The 25,328-nt window shown below is 36.3% G+C and overlaps 1 protein-coding gene across 1 annotated transcript; it reads right to left on the bottom strand.

The window, feature by feature from the left end:
- Positions 1 to 767: 767 nt before the first annotated feature.
- LOC149836483 (ruvB-like protein 1) lies at positions 768 to 20,001 on the bottom strand. The gene is made up of 12 exons (XM_090007005.1): positions 19,724 to 20,001; positions 19,271 to 19,459; positions 10,434 to 10,565; positions 10,162 to 10,311; positions 7,190 to 7,345; positions 6,759 to 6,893; positions 5,564 to 5,629; positions 5,348 to 5,454; positions 5,152 to 5,251; positions 4,956 to 5,047; positions 1,709 to 1,778; positions 768 to 1,234 (listed from the first exon to the last, which is right to left on the bottom strand). The coding sequence occupies exons 1-12, from the start codon at positions 19,805 to 19,807 to the stop codon at positions 1,145 to 1,147; spliced, it is 1,371 nt and encodes a 456-aa protein (XP_089863131.1). The 5' UTR covers positions 19,808 to 20,001; the 3' UTR covers positions 768 to 1,144.
- Between the last annotated feature and the right edge of the window lie 5,327 nt (positions 20,002 to 25,328).

The raw sequence follows: 25,328 nt of genomic DNA, 5'->3' as shown, positions 1-25,328 counted from the left end.
ATCACCAAAGATTGGGCATTGGCCCTCTGCCCTTGCAGAGGTTTGGCCGAGGACCATCTGATCATTCTTTCTTATTTATCCACCTATTAAAGATCAGTTAGAAAATTTTCTAACCAACATGTTTATTTTCAATAATAAGCCCGACTATTTGATCCGTTAAACTTGTTAACTTTAACATTAAAAGTAGCCCTGTTTCTGTGCAAGTGGCACTACAATGATGCAGGTTTGCTTATTAGGATCAATTTATAGGACGGTATAATAAGTAGTCAGTTAAAACTCAACACAAATGGTTAAGTACAGAAGTAGATAAGGTTCTGTTTGGGAGCCGGTGTTGGAGAGGAGATGAGAGGGGTGATGAGGCTGAAGTTGTCAACATCCTTGTAAGGATGTAGTTCAAAATGACCCATCTCAACATCCAACACCATTCTCGTCTCCCAAAAGAGTGTCTCCAAACACATATAAGGGTAGGTGATATTAATTACACCCTTGTTAAATACCATCTCCACTCTCATCTCCTGCTCCCAAACAGAGCCTAAGGTTATCAGAGAAGGAAAGACAGCAAGTCCGGAGAACAAAAATTGGAAAACCAAAGCCTCGGCCTAGTTCCAATGAATTACAGCCTCAACCAGACCATCCTTGCATACTCTCCCAGTGAAAGCGATTGGGGCAGGATTCATTTAATCACCTATGTCAAAAAAAAATGTATATATATATATATATATATATATAGAGAGAGAGAGAGAGAGAGACCCTTGAAATCATAATGCTTGCCATCAAATTTGTTTAACAAAACACACCTTCCACCATATGTTTCTGCAGTGCTCAGTAATTTGAATTCAACCACTAGCCATGCATAACAGGATAGACCTTTAACGATAAAAGGTGGTCACCAACTTCGGAAGATAAATAACTTAAAAAATGCTTAACAAAACCTGCATCAGTGCTAAAATGTGCTCATCCCATTTGGAGTACGTCAAAGATGGCAACCCTGGTGACAACATGGTCAATAGCAATAACACATGACGCCTATATGCTGATTGAAGCATGGGACGTGAGACAATGGATACTGCACAAAAATGTATCCATTCGTTCATACGAGGACTCTGATCTGCTTGGAAAAGAAAGCAAGCCGCAATTTTTTTTTTCAGGAAATGTATCTATCCTGTTGCTCCTGTAAAAGCCTTGCTGAAGACTTTGCGTCTAGATATAAGGACTTAACTTCCTCAAGGTCCGCCTGAGAACACATTAGAACACCAAAAAGGCAAAAGGTCAAGAATTTGCAGAACATTCATAGAAAACCTGATTCAAATTTCGATGCAACTCTCAGAAAACCTTTTCGAAAATACAGCATGCCAGAGTGCATAAATGCACTAAAGAAACAAAAGAGGCTAAGGTTGCAGCTGCAAAGATTGAAATGTCAGCCAAAATTGCCCAGATAGCTTATTATACTCGGCAAATAGGCAAAGCCAAACCTACAGCTCAACAAAAATGTGCAAAGAGATACAAGATGGCAAAACGTAGCCTGCAGTCTGGACCTATGCAGGCTATAATGGTTTCTCGCATAAACAAAGCCTATACATAATCAAAATATGCAACACTATAATTTGTGAATAAAAATAATCAAATGCTTGTCCACAAATTAAAGAACATTGGATAAGCTGTCAGATAATAAGATAACACTATTTCTAGGGGATAAGATTCAAAATACCTTGCATATGTTATCTCTGCCATTCATTCTAGCCACAACACTTGCTGGTGACAACAACTGAACAGCATGCCTGCACATGCAGACCATATCACTTAAAGGTTTTCCAACCAAAACCAGGATCAAAATTCATGCAAGTTGAAAAGACATGCAGGACACCACTACTAGAAAAACGTGCACTTCAATCAGGAGTAAGGAGTGGTCACGAACAGTATACTTTTACAACATTCAGGTAACTTACTTCAGCAGCTCAAACTTGTTAATGTGTAAGTGCATGCTAGCAAAGATGGCTCAGGTTGACTTGTCAAACCCTTAGCAGCCTTCATACCCCATGCTTATTTTTCGTGTGTACAAGATGTTAGACAAATTGAAGCCCCAAAAGCTAGATATGGATACAGCCACACTGAAAACAGGTAAAACCTTAGTTGTCAAAAGCTGTGCAGCTGGCTAGGTGTAGGGCCACCGCCTAAGCTTATGGGTGTAGACGGTAGGGCCTTATTTTTTTTACCTAAGCTGCCTAGGCTGTTCAAATCTAAGCCGTAGGGACATAGTTGTCATATTTTTTTAATTTTATTTGTCTCCTTTCCTCTTTTTTTCTTCTTCATCCCGCCCCAAAAGCTTTTTTTTAATCTCTTCTTTTCTTCTTTTGTTTTTCTTTTTTACCTTATTTTTTTATTATTCCTCCTCCTTTCACCCCTCCTCCGCTTAGTTGTCAAAGGCGGAACCTAGGCGGCCTAGCTGAGTTAGTCTCTCGGTCTGATGCACAGTTGCACACACATATATATGTTTTCTGTGTAATTGTATATAATTATATATATATATATATATATATATATATATATATTAACATATCATAAACATATATTATAAATTTACAATATTATGTATTTATATTATATATACATATCGGTGTACTTAATTCATATATAATCTATAAGTGTATGAGTTATCTATTTAACTGTTTTTATGTAATATAATTGCTTTACAGTATTCGACAATATGTTATTATTTGTCTATTGCTTATTGTTGATTGATTTTGTGTTGTATACAAGTTTGTTATTAATTTTAGTAGTTTGCTTACATGTTTTGTATGGGTTTTTTGTTTTTTATTATTTGGGGTAACGCTTAGTCCGCCTAAGCCCCCGCCTAGTCTTTTTAGGGGCTCACCGCCTAAGCTCCGCCTAGCGCCTTTGACAACTAAGGGTAAAACATGCTTGAACTACAGAGGGGATAAACATATTTGAACATCGAAGTACAAAGAAGAGTCTTGAACTAGTAATGAAATATATAAAACCAGAAGTTATGAAAATACTAGTTTTCAAAAGCCATTTCGGGCAGATCCGAGATGAATGAAGAAATGGTATTTTAGAGATAAGGAATAAACCATGGATAAATTCAAGTGACCCTTTCGTAAATCCAAGCAATCTTTTTGTATGCATTTGCCCCCAATTGGGTTGGGGGATCGAATTGATTATAGAAACATGAGTTTAATTAGTCGATTTATTAGCGAACAAGGAAAAATATTACCTAAGCGAGTGAATAGATTGACCTTGAAACAACAATGATTAATTACTATTGCTATAAAACAAGCTCGCATTCTATCTTTGTTACCTTTTCTTAATAATGAGAAACAATTTGAGAGAGCCAAGTCGATCTCTAGAATTATTGGCACTAGAACCAGAAAAAAATAGAAAGAAATAGGACTACTGTTCAATCGAATCATGTGATGCTTTGTTTGTAAAATCCGGACCGCATATTCGATTGTCTTGACGAAAGAAAAAAGAAAGAATGGGGAAAGAAAACCCATTTCAAAATCACCTTTGATGATTCAAACAAAACCATAAACATACTGCTCTACTATGAAGCCGTCAAGATGCTCATCATGTTAAGCAAAATTAACCATAAGAAGCATATTTAAATCCAAAATATGAAAGCCTAATGTTAAGTTTATAAAAAGAGACTTAAACAATATAAATTAAAAAATAGTGACCACAAGTGTTGGTATCATTACAGGTGTCGGACATGGCTGGCTGGTATAAATTTCAGGTAATGTTGCATAGCAGGGTTGGGAGGGGTCCACCCATCCTTTATAATCTTAACAACACCACAACAGTGCTAGTCCCAAGTAATTCAATAAACTGTTAATCCAGCTTAATTGAGTAGCCCTAGTCCTAAATTGAGATTCAAACCATAAACACTTAAGTAGACAAGAAATATTAATCTGCTTAAGAAAACGCTGAACACCTAATTTCCAAGCCTACATGCAAATAGTGAAATGTAAGCATGACAGCAAACATGATGAATCAAATTTTTATACAGAAAAGGAGCCTACAAATCGCAAATTATTGAGAACAGCAAGCAGAAGCTGAGAACTGCCTTTGTTCAGTGGAGATCATTCTACTGAACTAAGGAATAGCAGAGTTGTATTGAATTTTGACCCAAGAGAATGTTAAAATATATGTATGTATATATACTCATGTATATGTATACATATTCATATATTTTATGTATTGTAATAGTTAATGCCATATAGGGGCATTTTGGTCTTTTCACTTGTAAATACAACTGGTTATTAGAAACAGTTATTAATGTATTTTTTTTTTTTTATTCCTTTTATTTTTGTTTTTGTCTAACCATTAGGGCCCTCCAACCATAGAGTCGTTGGGGCCCCAACGGTCATAAATAAATATGACCGTTGGGGTCCCAACGACTCTATGTGGGGAGCTCCCAATGGTCCCCCTCATTTTTATTGTGTATATAAATAGATGTTGTTCCCCTTATTCTTCAATGCTTTTCAAAGCATATTATCAATAAAGACTTATTCTTTTTATGGCTTGTGTTGCCCTTTGTTGGCTCTTTGTATTTCCCTTAGCGGACTTGTGCTTATGCACTTTGGGCTTGTATTGTGCCTTTGTATTGTCCACTCGTGGACTTGTATGTGCTCTTGCACTTCGTTTTTGTAATTCCGCTTACTTCATTACAGAGAACAAATAGTATTACTCAACAGATTGACCGCCAGACAAAGCACTTGTGAATTTTTCATTGCACATTGTCTTAATTTTGGCTTCACTTCCTCTGACTGAATGTTAGGAGGTAGCATTTCTGTGCACAAGCACATATGGTTCATGAAAAGTGAAAAACAAACAGTGATGTTCTGAGGCTAAAACAGTATGAGATAAAAGGAAAAAGCTGAGAAGATTATTAAGGAGTCTCAGGCTAGGGTTCAGACAGATGAAAAAAATGGCCAAACCTCAAAGATGCCCGCTGACCAATTTCCCCGAGATATGCAAGGCTATCCTCATCAATAACCAATTCTTCAACCTGAGCACGGATTGCCAATATCTACAATAACATGCAAAGTTCATCATGAACATAGTGAAGCAAAAAAAACAACATTAATAAATATGCCTATAGCTACAAGTCCATCAATATGATTGATCAACAACCTGTATCATTTCTGCAGGGCCATAAGTTACAGTCCGGATGATAACTAAGCGGTCCAACAAGTCCACAGGTATGCCATGTGGACTGCTTATGTCAGTTCCCCTGAACATCAAACACAAATAGACAGCAGCAGGACATCAGGCATGAACTGGGGAAAGATTGGCAGACAAAAGCAAAGGCTGAGGAAACATTGGTTACCTTACATTACATATTCCCCTGTTTGTTGCAAGAATTACAATAGGTGACAGAGAGCTCTCTAAGGCACGGTTAAGATATGAAAAGCATTCCATATCAAGCATGTGAACCTGTTAATCAAATATTAAAAACTTAGTACAACAAAGGGTTGTCCACATAGGAAATGCAAACGGCACATACTGCACTTGAAAAAGGGTAAGAGAAAAGAAAAAGAAAGACCTCATCAATGAAGAGCACTCCAGGGACTAGCTCTGCTATTCCTTCATCAATATACCGGTTAACAACCTGCCACAAACGCATTTCGCGAGTGAAGTTATATCGCCATATAATCTTCACCTTGTTCACTATATTCTTAGACAAAATGTTTATCCATCCATATTTTCATCCATGATAATTGGTTGGACAGAAGACACAGGCCACAAAAATATGCATGTCTGTGTCGGTGTACCAAGAACAAACAGTCAAATCCAAGTTTTCACCATGTCACACAGATAGAGACACATACATGGACTTGACAAGCATACGGGGTACGAGTTCATTGACTTAGTAAAAAATAAGACATGAGGACACACACACACACACATATATATATATATATATAGAGAGAGAGAGAATTTTAAATTTGTATACAAAATATGAAGTGCCATTTTTGTAGTATATTCAAATTCAAAAGATGAAGAATAGGTGCTGAACACAACGCATTTTGTAATTAATTTAATAGCTTGATTATGCCATTGAAATGACAGTAGAGAATCTATCACTGTATGAAGCAAATAATGAATATTTATTGCTTATTATAGTTTTTCCCTGTTCATATCAACAAAAGTTTTGTACTCGCTCTCTCTCACACACATTATGACCACATGGGATGTGGACACGTTCAACACCATGCTTGACACAATGTTGACCATGTCGATGATGCGCAGGACATACTCCGCATTGTATTCTAGTTGGGTCGCATCTGGAGGGGCAGGCCTTATGTTTCACCTGTGCCTGTCACCATGGTGGTGGGGGAACAGCTGAGCCTGGCCCCAAAGAGTCTGGGGCCAAAAAACTAGGCCAAATACCAAACTCTCCCTGGCTATGTCAGACGAATACTCCGTTTTGACTGCCATTCCATATCCCTTTATATACAAGTCATATTAAAAATTTAATAAAAATGGCCGTAGAGCTCCCCAGGCTGGGCATCAAAAGCCAATTGGTTATCGTCCAGAACGGTACATGCTCATATCAATACCAAAAAATACAGGTCATATCAAGGTAGGATGCAGTTCAGAACTCCTATCTTCTGTTGCACGCGGCCGCAAGACAGAATCCAGAAAAGAGAACCTTTTAACCACAGCTTCATTCCATGACATTCAAAAGTACACACCAAGAAAGCAATGAAGAGAATTATAGGAACAAGTGCAAGAACCTTATTAATTTCTTGGCGAAGCTTTTCAGTGATTTCTGTCTTCCTAGGTTTCATCATCTGACCCATTAAAGACAAAATATCTTGTCCGCCTTGTGGCCGAGCATTAGCAGCATCCAAGTCATGCAAAGTGACATCCTGGTAAGAGGTAAAACGATTCAGCATACTACAATGCACTAATGTTCAGATCTACACAAAGATTAACAATGTATGTTTGCTATTTTATAGGGAACCTTCCAGCAAAGACAAAAAGTACCACAGGGTAAATGCTTATCCAAGATTTCCATAGCCGGGATGCACACCAAGCAGTTTGGATTTTCAAAGCATTTCAACAATCACAACTTCTAATTTGTCCAGATGACCCATTCAAGAAATCTATCACATATAGAGCATGCTAGAGCAAACGTCAGCACAATAAGGGAAAAAGAAATTACCTGCACGATCTCCTTCTTCTTGTGAACTTCACCTTTTGGCAATGGAACATATTCTTCTGCTTCAAGATCAAATTCTGTAGCAAAGGCATCACTACGGCCCACTCTTTTAACTGCCCCACTATTTGCTTCTATATAGATAACATCACCTACAGCCACCTACAACACATAATCATTATTTCACCAAAAACATGTGATAGATATCAACTTACCAAAAAACAGCAAAAACCATTTTACATGGAAAAAGAAAGAATGGAACATCAAGGCCATAGCTTCAAAAGGAAAAATGAAACACCAAGATTAGTTATAAATGATTGTTAATAGTAGATAAAAATGCTTGTACGGGTTCAACATGCATATGCACAAAGTGCATGTGTAACTGCATGTACCATGTGCATATCGTTGCCTAACAAGAGAGGCCATGTTATCGAATATAAAATTGTAGAATCAAGAAAGAACAAACAAGGATAAGTCTAACACAATATATTCCTAGAACATTCCAATTCCAAATATACAGAACATGCCTAACATTAATTCACAAAACAACCCTACCCTCAACCAATAAATATGTTATTTCTGCCACACAGGTGTATAAATTTAATCAATGAAGAGGAAACCATTGTAGATAATATGCCTATAACCCTGTATGAAAATGCTTGAGCAAAAATAGAAAAAGATGAGAATCACCTTCAAAGTATAATAGGAAAGAAAAATACTTATGGAAGATATTTAAGGGACTTGTGAAGCAATGAAGATAGAAAGCATCAAGCAGATGCACCAAATAAACCATATCAAAACAAACAAAAGTCAATGCACCAGCCAAAGCTTTCTAAGGAGAGACTGTTAGGTGGCAACATATTAAGCACTAAAAGCAGGCTGGCAGAGATGTTAATATGCAAATGCATCAGGCACATATACAATAAAAGGAGGTAGGCCCTTTCCTAAGCTGCCCACAACCTCTCATGGAAAAGTTTATTCAAGACAAGGGATGATCTGACATGACTCTTGTCAGTGCTCCTGCTACGATGCCTACAAATGAAGCTACACATAACAAGATGAAAACATGATCTGCAACAATTCAGGTGCATTTCTCCAATCAAACAAGGTTATATTTTTCACTGCCGGAATGCAGTAGTTCCTCACTTCTAAAGAAACCCTGGAAAACTAGTCAGATTTGGTAGGTTATAAAACAGACTTTGAGTGGAACAGTAAACCTCCATGTTGGAAACATGCCCCATCACAATTCTGATGTAACATACCTGTTGATATATTCATGATCTGGCAAGGGTCACTCGCAACACAGCTTTGCTAGCAAACAAGGGTTATTGGCAACCCAGCTTCGCTAGCAAATAAGATAAAGCCAACTTTAAATGTTTATAAGATTCTCTTTTACTCATTGATATGACACACACATGCACATTATGTTAGAAAATAATACATATATATATATACACTTGAATATATATATATATATATATATATATATATATATATATATATACTCTTCGTAATACAAGACTATATATATGTATAAATATATGTATATAAATACATATTTAAAGTATATATGTATATTCCTGTATTTTTGTTTTTATCTTATGTAATTTTCTTTTTTTGTAATTTTCATTTTTTTCTTCTTTTTGTATTTTTTCTGTACACAGTCAGTAGCTGACTGTGTACAGTGTACAACAGTGACTGTTGTACACAGTCTGTCTCTGTACACAAAGAGACGTTGGGGTGAAGCCCAACAGCTCTAATAAGAGCCGTTGAGAACAGCCCAAAGTCTCTTTATTAGCTGCTTTACTGTATAAATAAGGGTGTTTTAAACCCATTGAAAATGTAATAGTTGAAGGGGGTTTTTGTCCCCTTATGCTTATCAATATAGTGCATTTGAAGCACTTCTCTTCTTTCTGTGGTGTAAAGCATTTGAATGCTATTTTGTGTTGTCATATATTTTGAGTGTTTAAAGTATTAAGTTATTCGAAACTTGATTGTGTGTAAGGCAAATTCACACATTATGCATCTAGGTACATATGCAACTCATGTATCCATGTACATATGCATGTATTTATGTTTCTGTATGTGTACATAAGATGTGTGTATATACTTTTCCAATCCTTCATCCTTTCCAAAAGGGGAAAAAAATTATGCCTTGGAGTATCTCAAAGCTCATGCTTTAGCCCTTGTGGCCTGACTACCACCCACCTGAAATTTGAGCTTTTAATCATTGGGTCTGACCCAGTTGCCCAAGAATTAACTCAATGACCCAGTCTAGTCAAATTTATAACTGATCCAAGTTGCGGTACAACAGTCCACGTGCATGTATTTATGTAACAATATACAAATGGGTGTGTGCATGTGTGTGTGGACAGGTCACACATCAAACAGGTTTGCCATCTATTAACAGGTCAACCTAGCACATTGATAAACTATGTATCAAGATCACATTGGAGAGGCAAAGGTGAAACATGCAAGCAACACTAGGTGACAACCACATAAATATATTTGAAGACCCTAAATGAGGGGAAAAAAAGAAAGAAAATGAACTTGTTCCATTGAAAGAAGCAGTCTACTCATTGCGAAAAAAAGGACCATTATAGTAAAGTCACAACTTTCACAAAATAGGATCCATTCCATACTTTTACAATAATAAAAACCTGAAAAAAAAAACTCCAGACAACCAAGATTTTTTCCTTAAATAATGATATTTAAGGTCACAGATGCCACAACTGAAAATGTTTTTCCTGTCAAATGAACAGCAAATGCCCAAAAGACAAAGTCCTGTCTTGGTTGTCCCAGTCTGAACATTCTTTGTATGGTACCCCAATTGCTTAATATCAATAGGATTGCATACGCTCTAGGGAAGTATATGCATCAAATTATGAATCAACAAAATGGCTTTGATAATATGATAATCTAATTTACAGCTCCATTTCCGACTCAGTTCATGAAATGTAAAACCAAAAGGTTAGTACCTTTTCCTTGATTAAAGCATCATAGATGGTTGGATCTAGCTTCAATTGTTTTGTTCCCTTGACAGTTTTTAGCCCAATAATTACATGGCTAATGCTCTTCCCATATCCTCCCGTCATACTCTCTGTTTCTTCTGGTGAAAGTTCAGTCACCTAGAGCAAGAGCAGACAACTAAAATATGAGTATTTGAAATTTAATGCATAAATTTGCCAGGCAAATCAGCTGTTAAGTAAAAGCAGATAGATTTTTCAAGAAAAGCAGAAGGAAAACATACCTCTCCTTCATAAACTTCCTTGCTCTCCTTGATACGAAGACCAATAGCTCTTCTAAAGTTTTCCATAAGCACCTCTGTTTTCTTAACCTCTGATGAATACACTTCTGATCCCACCATTGGGCAAAACGGAACCTGAAACAGTATTAAAACATTAATTAACTACAAAGGAAGGCTTGGAAAAGCTGCATTTCACAATTAAAGACTTGAGTCATGGTAGATGAACAGGCTTGTCAGCATATTTATTGCTTTACATTTAGTCCCCCTGTCAATCTGCATATAATTAACCATTGTTTGGTTGCAGAATCCCTACATAGTGGGAACTCCACAAAAGAGAAGCCCTAATATTACTTTCCGCCCCTTCATTATGGTTTCTACTTTTTCACTTGCACTTTTTTCTAGTATGAGTGCTTTTTTCAGTCAATTACACATTCTCTATATTGCTTATGAGTCATGATTATTGCACTTCTGCTATGTCCATGTTCCTACTGTTAAAATACATGTAATCAATATATATATATATATATATTCAATCATACCCGATAAGAGTATTCCTGTAATTCTGCCCAATAGGGGCATTGTAGTCTTTTTATTTTTGTTTTTCTTTTTCTTATTTTCCTTTTTCTTTCTTGTATTTTTTGTTTTCTTTTTTCCTAAAATGCATTTAATGCATTCACATTGGAGGGCCCAACTAAGAGTCGTTGGGCCCCCAACGGTCACAATGAGCCCAACGACACCTTGTTGGGCCTCCCAATGTGGTCTCTCTCTCCCCTACTTTTCTCCCTCTCTCTCACTCGTCCTTGCCGATAAATAAGTGGGGTCTCCCCCTTGTAAGGTGTGGCTTCTTGAAGCCCTTTCTTGCATTTATAAGAATTTATGTTTGCAAGCCATTGTTGGCTTTTGTGTATGTCCTTTTTGGACTTGTTCTTTGCTTTCTATATGTGAATGTCCATCGTAGGACATTGTTTTTATTTTCACATATTTCGTTACATGGTATCAGAGCCAAGTGTATGCTCTTGATTCTTGATATAGCTAGTTGACTAGTTATATTTTTCATATTGTATTCCTCTTTCTCGGTTTATCTTCTTGAGAAGGAGAACAAAAGATTGATCTCTCCTTCAAACTTAATGGTTCTAACTACATGATGTGGGCCGCCGCCATGGAGAACAACCTCAAGGGTAAAAAGCTTTGGGGATACTTCATGGGCACTATTCTGAAAACGCAACTCCAACTCACCAAGATGAATGGTGATCAAGAAAAAGCTCTTGAAGGAAATGCCTGCATGAAGGCCATTAAAGATCACCAATCTAAAGTGAAAGATTAGGAAAGCAAGCATGCAAAAATTCTTGTTTGGTTCATGAACAATGTGGAGCTTAAAATTTGCACCAACATTGCTAAATTTTGGATGGCAAATGAAGCATGGTTCTTTATGAAAGGTATGTATACTCAAAAAGACCTTGCTCGTCAATTCTTTCTCCAAGAAAAAATCCGAACTATTAAGCAAGGGGAAATGGGTGTAAGAGATTACTTTAGCACCCTTGGACCCTTATGGGATGAGCTATCTCTACTAGAACCAAAGTGGGTTTCTAGTGAAGATGTGGAACTAAGAAGAGAACAAATGAAAAAAGAACACTTTTTCCAATTTCTACATGGGCTTAGGCCCAATATGAACAAGTTAGATCTTCCCTACTTCATAGATCTAAGCATCTTACTGCCATAACCGAAATATGCCAAGAAGAAACTCGTCTTGGCATGATTAAGAGAGGAGATGAAGTTTTGGCAGTGTCTAAACCCGACAATCATGTAAAAGCCTATAAGCCTACACACTTTGGGAAGCAAAATAACTATAATGGCAACTATAGAAAAGTCATTTGCCATCATTGCCAAGAACCGGGTCATATAAGACCTAATTGCCCTAAGCTAAATGAAGCACCAAAAAGTAAGGTTGCCTCCGTTGAAGAAATTACTCAAAAGAAGGAGGAGTTTATCAAAGGGAATGAGTCCTCTCTTGCTCAACTATCGGAAGCACTCCAAATTCTACTCAAATCGTCGTCAACTTCGGGTGCTGCCATAGTTTTTTCGTCTCCTCCAGGTATGTCTTCTTGGATTCTTGATTCTAGAGCTTCCTTTCATATGACCCCTCTTGAAAATGAGATTTCCGATTTGTGTGATAACTCTAAAAACTCTTATGTTTCAACCGCCTACATTTTTACAAGTAAAAAGTTTTGGAATTTTAAATTTTTCCAAAGATTTCTTTGTGTCAAACGTAAGAGTGGTACCTCAACTTAATTTAAATCTCCTTTCTGATTCTCAAATATGTGATCATGGATGTGAAATCACCTTCTCAACTAAGGATTGCTCTATACAGGATCTCCAATCCGAGAAGCAGATTGAGCAAGGCCATAGGAGAGGAGATCTCTATTACATGAGCAACTTGAAACTTCCCACTAACTCTTTTTGTAATCATGTCCAAGATAAAAATATTGAAACTTGGAAACAAAGACTTGGACATCCAAGTTTCTCAAAAATGTACTCATTTCCTTTTAGAAAGAAATTTTGTAATGAGAAACATTTTGTTTGCAAGAATTGTATTTTTGAAAAAATGAAATCCACTCTTTTTTCAAATAGAACTTTTGTTTTCAAAAGACCTTTTAAGTTAGTCCATTCGGACGTTTGGGGGCCTTCTTCTGTCATATCGAAATGAGGATACTCCTATTATGTTACTTTCATTGATGACTACACTAGATAAGTGTGGATCTATTTTCTCAATTTAAAATCCAAAGTCTTTGACTTCTTCAAGAAATTTCATATGATAGTCAAAAATCAATTTTCAAGTAACAGCTCTACTCTTAGATCCGATTTGGGTAGAGAGTATCTATCAAATGAATTTCAAAATTATTTAGAAACAAATGGAATTTGTCATCAAAGATCATGTCCTAAGACTCCTCAACAACATGGTCTAGCCGAAAGAAAGCATAGATACATTTTGGAAACCACTAAGGCACTTCTTATTTCCAAAGAAATTCCAAAAAGTTATTGGGCCGAAGTTGCTTTAACTTCAATTTACTTGATAAATAGAATGATATCTTCATCTTTACAAAATACATCTCCTTATGAAAAATTATTTGAAAGAACACCTGATTTCAATAGATTAAGAATTTTTCGGTGTAAATGTTTTGTCCTTACACATAAAAGAGATAAATTATTTCCTAAAGCTATTGAATATGTTTTCTTAAGATATGGAGAAAATCAAAAGGGTTTTAGATGCTTCGACCTTAAAAATAACAAATTATATATATCTAAAGATGTAACCTTTTTAGAAAATGAAAATGGTTTTGAGAAAACTAAAGATATTGAGGAAAGCTAATATGCTTTCTTATTTGATCTTCTCTCTCAAGAAGATGTGATTGCTCAAGAAGAGGAAATCTCTAATGATTTGTTGAATGATCTAGAGGATATTCCTCTTAACAATGTTGAAAATGAAAGTGATAGACCCATCCAAACCTATGTTAGACACGGTCAACAAGTTCCCATGAGTGCCTTAGAAAAATACTCTCAAGGTTCCAACATAAAAGAAACCTCTTTAAGGAGATCCGGTCGAATCTCCAATCATCCTAATAGATTTGTTTCCTATGAGTCTCTAACACCAAAGTATAGAGTGTGTCTAATTGCGTTACACTCTTTTCATAAACCTTTTACATTATAATGAAGCCAAAAATATTCTCCAGTGGGTTGAAGCCATGAACTTAGAACTTAGTGCCCATGAAAAGGCAAAAACTTGAGAAATAACCCCATTACCCACTGGAAAGAAATCTATTGGATGTAGATGGGTCTTCAAAATTAAAACTAAAAGTGATGGGTCATTAGAACGCTCTAAAGCCCGATTGGTAGCAAAAGGATACGCTCAATAATACGGTATAGACTATGAAGAAACCTTCGCTCTCATAGCTAAGATGACTAGTGTTAGGACTCTTATTGTGGTTGCGTCAGTTAAAAAATGGCCTATTTATCAATTAGATATTAAGAATGCATTCCTAAATGGTGAATTAAATGAAGAGGTTTACATGGATCCTCCACCAGGAGTACGTATTGGTGAAAATAAAATTCTCAAACTTAAAAAGGCATTATATGGTTTAAAGCAAGCTCCAAAGGCTTGGCATGATAGATTTAGCAATGTAACGACAAGTTTAAATTTTCGCTCATGCTATACTGACACTGCTTTGTTTGTCAAAAGTGCAGGGTTTTCAGTAGTTATTCTACTACTTTATGTTGATGATATGATCATCACTAGAAGTGATCAGCAAGGAATCAATGATATTAAGAAAGTTTTAAAAGAGAATTTTGACACATCTGACCTTGGTTTCTCAAGATATTTTTTAGGAATTGAAGTAGCGTACTCTCCCCGATGGTACATTCTCTCTCAGATGAAACTTGTTGCTGACATTTGTTCCAAGTCTAGCATCTCCGATGATAAGAAGACAGAAACCCCTGAAGTTATCAATGCAAAGTTAAGGTTGGAAGATGAAACTCTCCTCGAGGATCTTACTCCCTACCGCCAACTTGTTGGTTCTCTGACCTACTTATCCATCACTCGGCCAGACATAGCTCATGCAGTTCACTCAGTCAGTCAGTTTCAACATGCACCTACAACTGTGCACATGAGTGCAGTCTTAAGGATAGTCAGATACATCAAAAACACCATAACTACGGGAGTTTTTATTTCCTCTTCATCATCACTTGATTTAATTGCTTATATTGATGTTGATTGGAGAGGAAATCCCAATGATAGAGTCTAAACTACTGGTTTTTGTGTTTTCTTAGGTGACTCTATGATTTCTTGGAGATGCAAGAAATAGCACAAAGTATCATTGTCCTCAACAGAAGCGGAGTATCGTGCAATGACCACTACAACCATGAAGCTTGTGTGGCTTAGAAGTCTCCTTAGTGATATGGGCATAGTCAACTCTACTCCTTCGAAGATGTGTTGTAACAACAAAAGTGCAATCTATATCGCAAGAAATCATACCTTTCATGAGCGTACTAAACACATCGAGATGGACTGTCACTACGTTCGTGATGAATACCTAAGATAAACCGTACCAATGCCTTACGTTACATCGAAGTACCAGTTGGCAGACTTCTTCACTAAAGCCCTTGCTGCTCCTCGTTTTATGTTCCTTCTCAACAAGCTTTCGGTTATATCCCCGTAAAGCTTGAGGGAGGGTGTTAAAATACATGTAATCAATATATATATATATATATTCAATCATACCTGATAAGGGTATTCCTGTAATTCTGCCCAATAGGGGCATTGTAGTCTTTTTATTTTTGTTTTTCTTTTTCTTATTTTCCTTTTTCTTTCTTGTATTTTTTGTTTTCTTTTTTCCTAAAATGCATTTAATGCATTCCCATTGGGGGGGGGGGGCCCAATTGTGACCGTTGGGAGCCCAACGACACCTTGTTGGGCCTCCCAATGTGGTCTCTCTCTCCCTTACTTTTCTCCCTCTCTCTCACTCCTTGCTTATAAATAAGTGGGGTCTCCCCCTTGTAAGGTGTGGCTTCTTGAAGCCCTTTCTTGCATTTATAAGAATTTATGTTTGCAAGCCATTGTTGGCTTTTGTGTATGTCCTTTTTGGACTTGTTCTTTGCCTTCTATATGTGAATGTCCATTGTAGGACATTATTTTTATTTCCGCATATTTCATTACACCTACTTCTGTTAACAGAGTATGCAAGCCATACATATCATATTTTTTGTAGGGTTTTGCTTGCATTTAGTGAGCTTTCTCATTCCTGGACCATTTTAATCTATAATTACTAGATTTTCTACTTTAGAATCTAGTAATTATAATTAAAAGTGTTTCTCTCAAGTACATTAGTATAATTAAAGATATGTATGAAGGAGTAGTAACCAATGTCCGCACTTGTGGAGGGGTGACAACCAATTTTCCTATAAGGGTTGGGTTACATCAAGGATCTGCTTTAAGCCCTTTCCTATTTACTATAGTGATGGATGAGCTTACGAGATCAATTCAAGAAAATGTGCCATGGTGTATGTTGTTTGCTGATGATGTTGTTTTGATTGATGAGTCTAGAGTTGGAGTTAATGCTAAGTTAGAATTATGAAGACAGACATTGGAAGCAAGAGGTTTTAAGTTGAGTAAGAGTAAGACAGAATATATGGAATGTCCGTTTAGTAAGCAACGAAGTAGTGATGAGAGTGTAGTGAAGCTTGGTGAACAAGAAATACTGGTGGATGATTGTTTCAAATATTTGGGATCTATCATTCAAAAGTATGGAGAAATTGATAGAGATGTAAATCATAGGATAAAGGTTGGGTGGATGAAATGAAAAAGTGCAATTGGAGTGTTGTGCGATCGTAGAATGCCATTGCGGTTGAAGGAAAAGTTTTATAGGACGACTATTAGGCCCGCTTTACTATATGGTACGGAATGTTGGGCTGCCAAGAGACATCATATTCGAAAAATGAGTGTAGCTGAGATGCGTATGCTTAGATGGATGTGTGGAAATACAATAAAAGATAAGATTCGGAACGAGGAGATACGTAAGAAGGTAGGCGTTGCACCCATTGAAAATAAGATGAAAGAGAATCGTTTACGGTGGTTTGGACATATTCGGCGAAGGCCTAATGCTGCTCCAGTTAGAAGGATGGAGAAATGGGAAAATATATTAGTTAAAAGAGGTCGGGGTAGGCCTAGGAAGACTTGGATGGAGATGATAGGAAATGATATGAATGCTTTGAACCTCACCGAGGACATGGCATTGGATAGAAATGATTGGTGGAGAAGGATTCATGTGGAAGACCCAAAATGATTTTCTTTTTTGGTTCATATCGCCGACCCCAATTGTTTTGGGATGAAGGCGTAGTTGTTGTTGTTGTTTGTTGTTGTTGTTTTCTACTTTAGAGCTAACTCACCTGAACACAAGTGATTAACACTTACAGATGCCTAAACCCAGCCACTTATTTAGAGTGTACAGAAAGTGTCAAAGGCCCCATTAATGGATAAAAAGATATTGCAGTTTAATATAGATCATCTCTCAAAGAACTATGAAGTAAAATATTAGTTGTTTGTTCTTTTACTGTTATACATTGGAATGGCAGTTTAACCCTTTCATTTTGTAGTTTAATGACAATATTAAACATGTATTACAATATTAAGAATGCATGTACATCTTGTGGATAGATATTGAATGTCCAATTCAATCCTTGTTTATCAGGCACATAAAGACAGACACATGGTGAAACAGTATCCAGCTGGTTGAGGTCGGGTCAGGCCATGACCCTGTTTGTGCCCATGTAAAATCAATTATCAGCATTCTATTTCCCAAGCCAAGGGTTTCTTATGCACATTTCCCATACGCAATCAAATGTGTAACCAGAGTCCTAAACAGACTTCCATGTTTGTGTCTAAGTCTCTGCGTTAATGAAAATTTAATTCAGCAAAGGTACTTTGTCGACATTGATTGATACCACCCTTTTTTCATGCTTTGATATTTGATTCTTCACATCTTTGATGCAAATGTCTGCAGCTTTTTGTCTTTGAGAATTCAAAGTTCAATGGAGAACAATGAAATTCACTTCTTTTCTTTATCAATTTGTCTACCTGAAATGGAACAAAAGTTCAAATTCTTGAACTTCAACTCCACCCAAAGTTGGTTAGACGAAAAAAAATTATCTAACTCTGTCAATTCTCTATTAAAATTTTAACAAGTTTTGATGGTGCAAGAGAGTCAAGTGTACCCCTTAGCCACCAACCTGTCATCAACTGTCTAAACCAGATAAATAGGATGAGAAACAAAATGCTAAATGAAGAACATGTCAGGATGATGGAATGAGGAGACATAGGATGTATTTTGATTGATAAAACTTGATTTTCTGTTATGATAGATCCTAGAAACAATAGTCAATCCAATAGTTGCTTCAGCGGCTGAAATAGCAATAACTAAGATGAAGAAAAGGCACGGTGGTATTAAGAAAGGTAATGTTGAGGGATTCTCCTCCTTAATAGAAAGAAGAAAGTAACAGAGACTTTTTTGCATTAATGATAAAAATTAGTGAATATACCAAAAGGCAAAGCAACACAATTTGGCTCTTTGAATGTACTTACTCTTTCATCATTGTAACATACAAACGCTCTTGCAAAAGATTTTCTATTATACACAAGAATGGCCATTGGACGTTATAAGACACTCCAACAAAAAATCATGAACAAACAAGTGAACATATTGTAAATTTATCCATGTAGAAGCTATTCCACTAGAATAAGTGGAAACTATGGAGTCCCACTTCCAAATACTCAAGAAAACTACGAAAGGTAACCATCTGAGTACAAGAACTCCCACTTTAACATGACACAATATACACGTAGAGCACTAGCGAAGTAGATCAAACAAGATCATAACCATGATCACGCCTTATCCCAACAATAGATCAAACAAGATATTAAAGTCAAAATCGTTTACTCGTAAAATCATGACCAATCCAGCACAACCCTTAAAACGATACGACATTTCGCACAAGACACACAGATTTCAGGCTTCCCTGTACCTACCAACAACTCAACCAAGCCTGGCACTAATATTCTAGAAGCTCTAGTTAATTTCGCTCATGAATACATGAAACGGGGAAAAGAAAAAACATATCGTGTATAAGTGCAATGGTGGTAAAGACGAAAAGTGATGAATTAAACTTCAAAGCTCATGCCCATCAAGAACTAAGGAAAGTAAGCAACCATTGATGCAGCAAAAATAACCAACAAGAACACCATTATTATTATCACGAGTAACGAAAGAAGAAATAGAGGGTTCGGATGAGATCACCTTACTACCAAGCTCCTGAGAGATGCCAAGAGCCAACGCCGTCTTGCCCGTGCCGGGCGGCCCGGCAAGCAGAAGAGCTCGGCCGGCCATCTTCTTCTGGCGGATCATGTCGACAACAAGGCCACCGGCCTCCCTTGCTGCAGCTTGACCCACGAACCCGGAAGCCATTGGCAATGCTCTTCCATTCGGCTGAAACCATGTTCACACATCAACAACTTCACAGACTCCACACGGAGGATAACAATGAGAATGACGATGACGGCAACCACAGAACAACCAACTGGATGTACCACCACTTACCGTAAATAAACCTTAATGCACCAGAGTTCCCAGGACGCGGCGTGTGCGGCTGAAACCCTAAACCCTAAACCCAAAACCCTCTGTTTTCCCTTGAAAAAAACGAGGAAGAAAGCTCGAAAGAAAAAGAAAAGAAGAGGAAGAAGAAGGAAGTACCTCGAGGCCAAGGCCCTTGATGTGGGTGTGGGTAGCGATTCTCTGCTTCTTTGTGGTGGATTGAACCTCCTCTATCTTCATCATCTCTCTCTCTCTCAGGGTTCGATTCTTGAGTCCCTCCTCGGAGAAGATTAATCGCGAAGAAGAGCACAGAGCGAGACGGAGAGAGAGAGGTAGAGGGCGCGCAAAATGAACGTAAAACGTCTGAAATCGCGTTCTCGGGAACTTCTCGCCGAAGGCAAATCTCACGATATGCTAAAAAAAAAACTGGATTTCGTGGGAAAATCTCGATAAAATACCTGCATATAATGGTAAAATAAAAAACTATTAGACAAATTTATAAAAACACGCCAAAAGTTTAGCCTAATTTCAAAATATGCTTAACTTTTGAGATGTTACGAATAAAATGCCTAGTTAACAAGGCAATTCTCAAAAGCTAAGCGTGAATTTGTAACATGTCAAAATTTATAGTGTTTTTCTAAATATGCTTAAAATTAAGCATGTTTTTGTAAATCTTTTATTAGTTATTTATTTTACCAATTTATGCTGCATGCGTAAGTTAGATGCATGTTTGTAATTCGGCTAAAAGTTAAGACGTGTTTTTATGTGTTTTTCAAAGTATTAATATAAGAGGACATAAAAAAAATTTAATCGTATTTATAACTCCTATGTTACAAGGACACGCCATTTTGGTGGTGTGCCCATCATGACATGAGTGGACACGTGGACACAGACACTGACACGTACTCTAAATATTCTAATATTATTTTTATGATTTTGAGTATTATTTTAATAAAACCGTATTTTTTAATAAAGTATCAAAACATAGTTTTTTATTGATTAAAAATTTTAAAAATTTAGTGTCCTCGTGCTTGGTTTTTTCAAAAAAAAAATCGAACATACATTTTGGAGTGAACATACATATCTTCTTAGAAGAAAGAGATTCAAAATCACATATTTGGATAGCTGTGCAAATGAGATTCATTCTCTTATTTGCATGAGATTTCAAACCACAATTGAATGCAACCAAACATACTAGTCTTTTTGTTCTTATAACTCGATAAAAGCTCATATGATTCCTTTTTTAAACCAATCATCATGAACTACCAAAAGCTTGATGAATCTCACATGAACTCTTATGTGGCAATGGATCCCACATGCACCAAGCCATAAATCAACATTTGATTCTTGGAATGCACAACTCTTGCCACAAGACCGAAGCAGTAGGTTCTATGGTAAGACATGACAACCATAAGTTGGCAGGAATATTTAGCACAGCAAGTCTCCCAACATGGTGTTGATTTTCCTGTGTAAATAAAAAAAAACAAAATAATTAGACAGCTTTCTGCTATTCTATGGGCAACTTGACTTTGAGTTGGTGAGGTCATTGCTTAAGCGAAGGACAATAGATTTTGTTGGTTTTCCTAAAATTTTGCAAATTTGGTGAATATTTTATTTCTTATGATATCCAAAAAAAACACTACCTCCAACGACGCTATTGCTTGAGAACAACTCCAGTTATCAACCTTCTAAAATCCCAAAAAGAAGGTATTTGAGTGAAAGGGGTCTTGGAATGGTGTTTAATGCACCTGCATATTTAGTAAAGGGGATAGCTCGGATGTGTTTGAATTAGGGGTGCAACGGGTCGGGTATATCCTAACCAAACCTTATAGGGTCCGAGTATGGTGACAAATAAGAAGACCCGGGTCCGGACCGGAGGTCGGATTAATACATGGATCTATAGGTATAGTTTGTGAAATTTTATACCAGACCCATGCCTGACCCGAGTTCCGATTAAGACCCGCAATTTTTCAATGTAAAAATAATAAAAAATATTATTTCATCGGGTCTAGTTAATGTAGTTCTTATCGGCTCTGGGTATGGTTTCTCTTATAATAGACCATATTAGACCAGGGTCCAAACCCAATACCGTACTCAAAAATCTGGTCCAAGTCTGGTTTCACCTGGGTCTGAACCCAACACTACCCGTTGACACCCCTAGTTTGAATGCACCAACTTATCTAAAAAGGTGGGATAATCTAGGTATACAGACTTAACCCAACCTATCCCCCATACACCAACTTATCTTTTTGGTTTTCCTCTCATCAAAAGATCCCAAGTTGGAGCACCCCTTCGTATGAGTTTTCTATTACCACTACTAAAGTGGGATACCCAAATTACCCTTGCATGGGTAGTTTCCAAAGTGGTTTTCTCAGAGCCAAAGGAAAGAGACTCCAAGTGGGCCCATGTGGCAAGTCAAATCCACACACCCAACTATCTTCACCTTTTGTTTGCCTCTCTCTATGGGGCTTATGCTACTCACTAGAAAGATTAACCAAGTACAGGCAATGCATGAACGTATTACTTGTAAGTGGCTTAGTCATGGTATCAGTTGCATTATCCTTAGTGTAAATCTTTATCGAGTCAAATTCATCGTCTTCTATCATATTTTGAATCTTATGATGATGCACAACAATAAACATAATGGATTCTTTGTCAAGTGAATCACACTCAGTCATGAATATAACAATCATTGATTGAAGCATAAACTTTCAAACTCACTAGCCCACCTACTAAAGTAAATATATAACCACCAATGAATCTTCTTTTATCTAAGTTCCCTGTAAAAGTCAATATTAACATAACACATAACATTGTATGAAGACTTTTCTTTCATATACATAATGTCAACATCGTAGTGCTCCATAAATACCAAAAAATCTATTTAACTGCATTTCAATGCTCTTTTCCCTAATTCCTTATATACTTACTACACTCATATAATGTGCAATATCAAGCCTACTACACACAATAGCACACGTAAGACAACCCACTTTATTCATATTCTTCTTTCTTTGTGCGAGAACACAAGTGCTTAGATAACTTGAAATGTTTAGTAAGAGGAGTAGCTTAGATAACTTGAAATGTGTAGCACAAGAAGTACTTACAGACTTACTTCGCCTTTTCCATGATCTTTCAAGTACATTTTCATCATACTTTTTTGTGAAACACATAACTTTTCAACCTTTTTGTCTCTATGAATCTTCGTATCAAGGAACTTATTTGTAGCACCAAGATCCTTCATATCAAGCTTCTGACTCAAGGTGAACTTTACCATGCTAACCTCAATCATGTTTTTGGCAGTAATTAATATATAATCTACATATAACACTAGAATAATATATGAATCATCATCAAGGACTAAAAAATAAACACAACTGTTATATTCACTACGAGTGTACTCAACCTTAATCGTGTAAGAGTCAAAGCACTTATACCATTCAAGAGGAGATTGCTTCAACCCATAAAGTATTTTAGTTAACATGCAAACATGATTTTTCTTGCCTACTTCATTGAAAACCTCATTTTGTTGTATATAGATTTTCTCTTCTAAATCTTTGTGAAGGAATGAAGTATTTATATCAAGATGTTCTAACTTAAGATCATGCATGACAATCATTGCCAACAACACTTGAATCGATGTGTGTTTCACACCAGTGAAAAGACTTTATTATAGTCAATTTCTTCTCTTTGTGAAAATCACTTTGCCACCAATCGAGCCTTGAACATTTCATATTCTTTTTTCGATGCAACCTCTTTCTTCCTGAACACTAGCACTCTATAGCTTTCTTGCCCTTGAGTAACTCCACCAAGCTCCAAATTTGATTTTTGTGAAGTGACTCAATTTCTTTAATCATGACCAACATTCACTTATTGTTATCATTTGAGTTAATAGGTAACATGATAGATCACTTACACCAATAGTTAGAGCAAAACAAATCATATGTTTGAAGTCGTACCTTATTGAAGCTTTCTAGGTTCTTTTTTTATTCTATTACCAAGTTATAGAGTTGTTATTGCTCCTAAACCATGCTAGGGGCTTCTTGGAAAGAAATCACAAATTACCTTGTTCGTGGATAGTCTCATTTACCTTCACCTCAACAACCAATTTCTTAATATCTTTCTGTTGCATATTGTCCTTGTTTGCTTTCACCATGTATTCTTCATCAAACATAATGTTCCTACTTATGATGACCTTATGAGAATTAAGAACTCATAACTTGTATCTCTTGACTCCATTCTCATGTCTAAGAAAGATGCATGGTTTAGACTTAGCATCTAACTTGGAACGTTGTACACTTTGCACATGAAAATAATCATGACATCCAACTATTTTCAAAATAGAACAATAAGTTGGTTTACCTATCCATATCACCTCTGGAGTCTTGTAATCAATTTTTTATATGGTGACCTATTGACAATAAAGCAAGCTATGTTAATTGCCTCTACCCAAAAGCTTTTCTCTAATCATGTATTTAACCTTATATTGGGAGCGCTTTTCATAAAAGTCATGTTCATCCTCTCTGCCAAACCATTTTGCTAAGGCTTATCTAATGAGGTAAAGTGACGAGTGATTCTCTCATTTCTTCACAACTCCATAAAGTCATTCAACTTGTACTCCCCTATGTTATCTAACCTTGAGTATTTTATTATTTTTTCATGTATGTGTCTCTACCTTTGCCTTCCATTGCTTGAATTTCAAGAATGCTTTTGCTTTGCTCTTCATGAAGTAGACTCAAACTTTTCATGAATGGTCATCTATGAAGGTAATAAAATATTCAATGCTACAATTAGATTTAACCATTGTAAGCCCTCATACATATGTTGGCACATAGAGTATGATATCACAATTTATATGCTTTGTAGTTTTGAAAGTCAATCTGCATTGCTTTCTTAATACATAAAATTTGCAAAAATCTAGTTCCCGTGACTTTAACATCATTCAACAAATTTGTTATGAAGTTTTATCATACCTTTTGACTCATATTCTATAACCGCATATGCCAAAGAGTAGTATGATTTGCACTGACCTCTTCATTGATGGTCACAGTTGCTCCACCTAAAATTGTGTTCTTTATCAAAATGTATAGTTTTTCTATCGATTGGACTTTCATGACTATCAAAGCTCATTTAGTCACCTTAAAAACTTCACTTGTTGTTGCAAACCTGCAACCACTTACATATAAAGCACCAAAGATATTAAATTTTTCTGACGTTTTAACATATATCTCACATCATTCAAAGTTTTTATCACCCTATCAAACATCTTGATTTTCATTGTTTATATTTATGTGATCTTACACACAAGATTATTATTCATAAAAATAGAACCATCATCATAATCCTGATAGGTATCAAATCAATCTTTATGCAAGCACGTATGATACGAGTATCTAGAATCCAAAATTTCAGTGATAAGATAATTGATTCATATATGCATAAACTGAAAGAAGACCTGTTGTGACGCCTCAAAATTTATAATTTGTAAAATTTAAGAAAATTTTAAAAATTTGATAGTTATTCATTTTTCAAAGTCAAAATCATATTTCAACAAAGTAGTGGTTTGAAAAGACCAAGTTAGTGAACCCTGTAAAGGTTACAGGTGAAATCTCAAGCAAATGGTTTGGGTCCCCAAATATCTCAGATTTGGGCCTACATCCCCACACAATAATTCAAAACCACAAATATTCAAACCACATGTTTAGATAAAAGTAGTTTTATACAAAAACATATACAAAATGCCAAAATATGCTTAGGAGCGAAC

This window comes from Nuphar pumila, chromosome 5 (assembly GCF_984573655.1).
Source record: "Nuphar pumila chromosome 5, dmNupPumi1.hap1.1, whole genome shotgun sequence".
NCBI lineage: Eukaryota > Viridiplantae > Streptophyta > Magnoliopsida > Nymphaeales > Nymphaeaceae > Nuphar > Nuphar pumila.
This window is presented reverse-complemented; position numbering and strand designations above follow the sequence as displayed.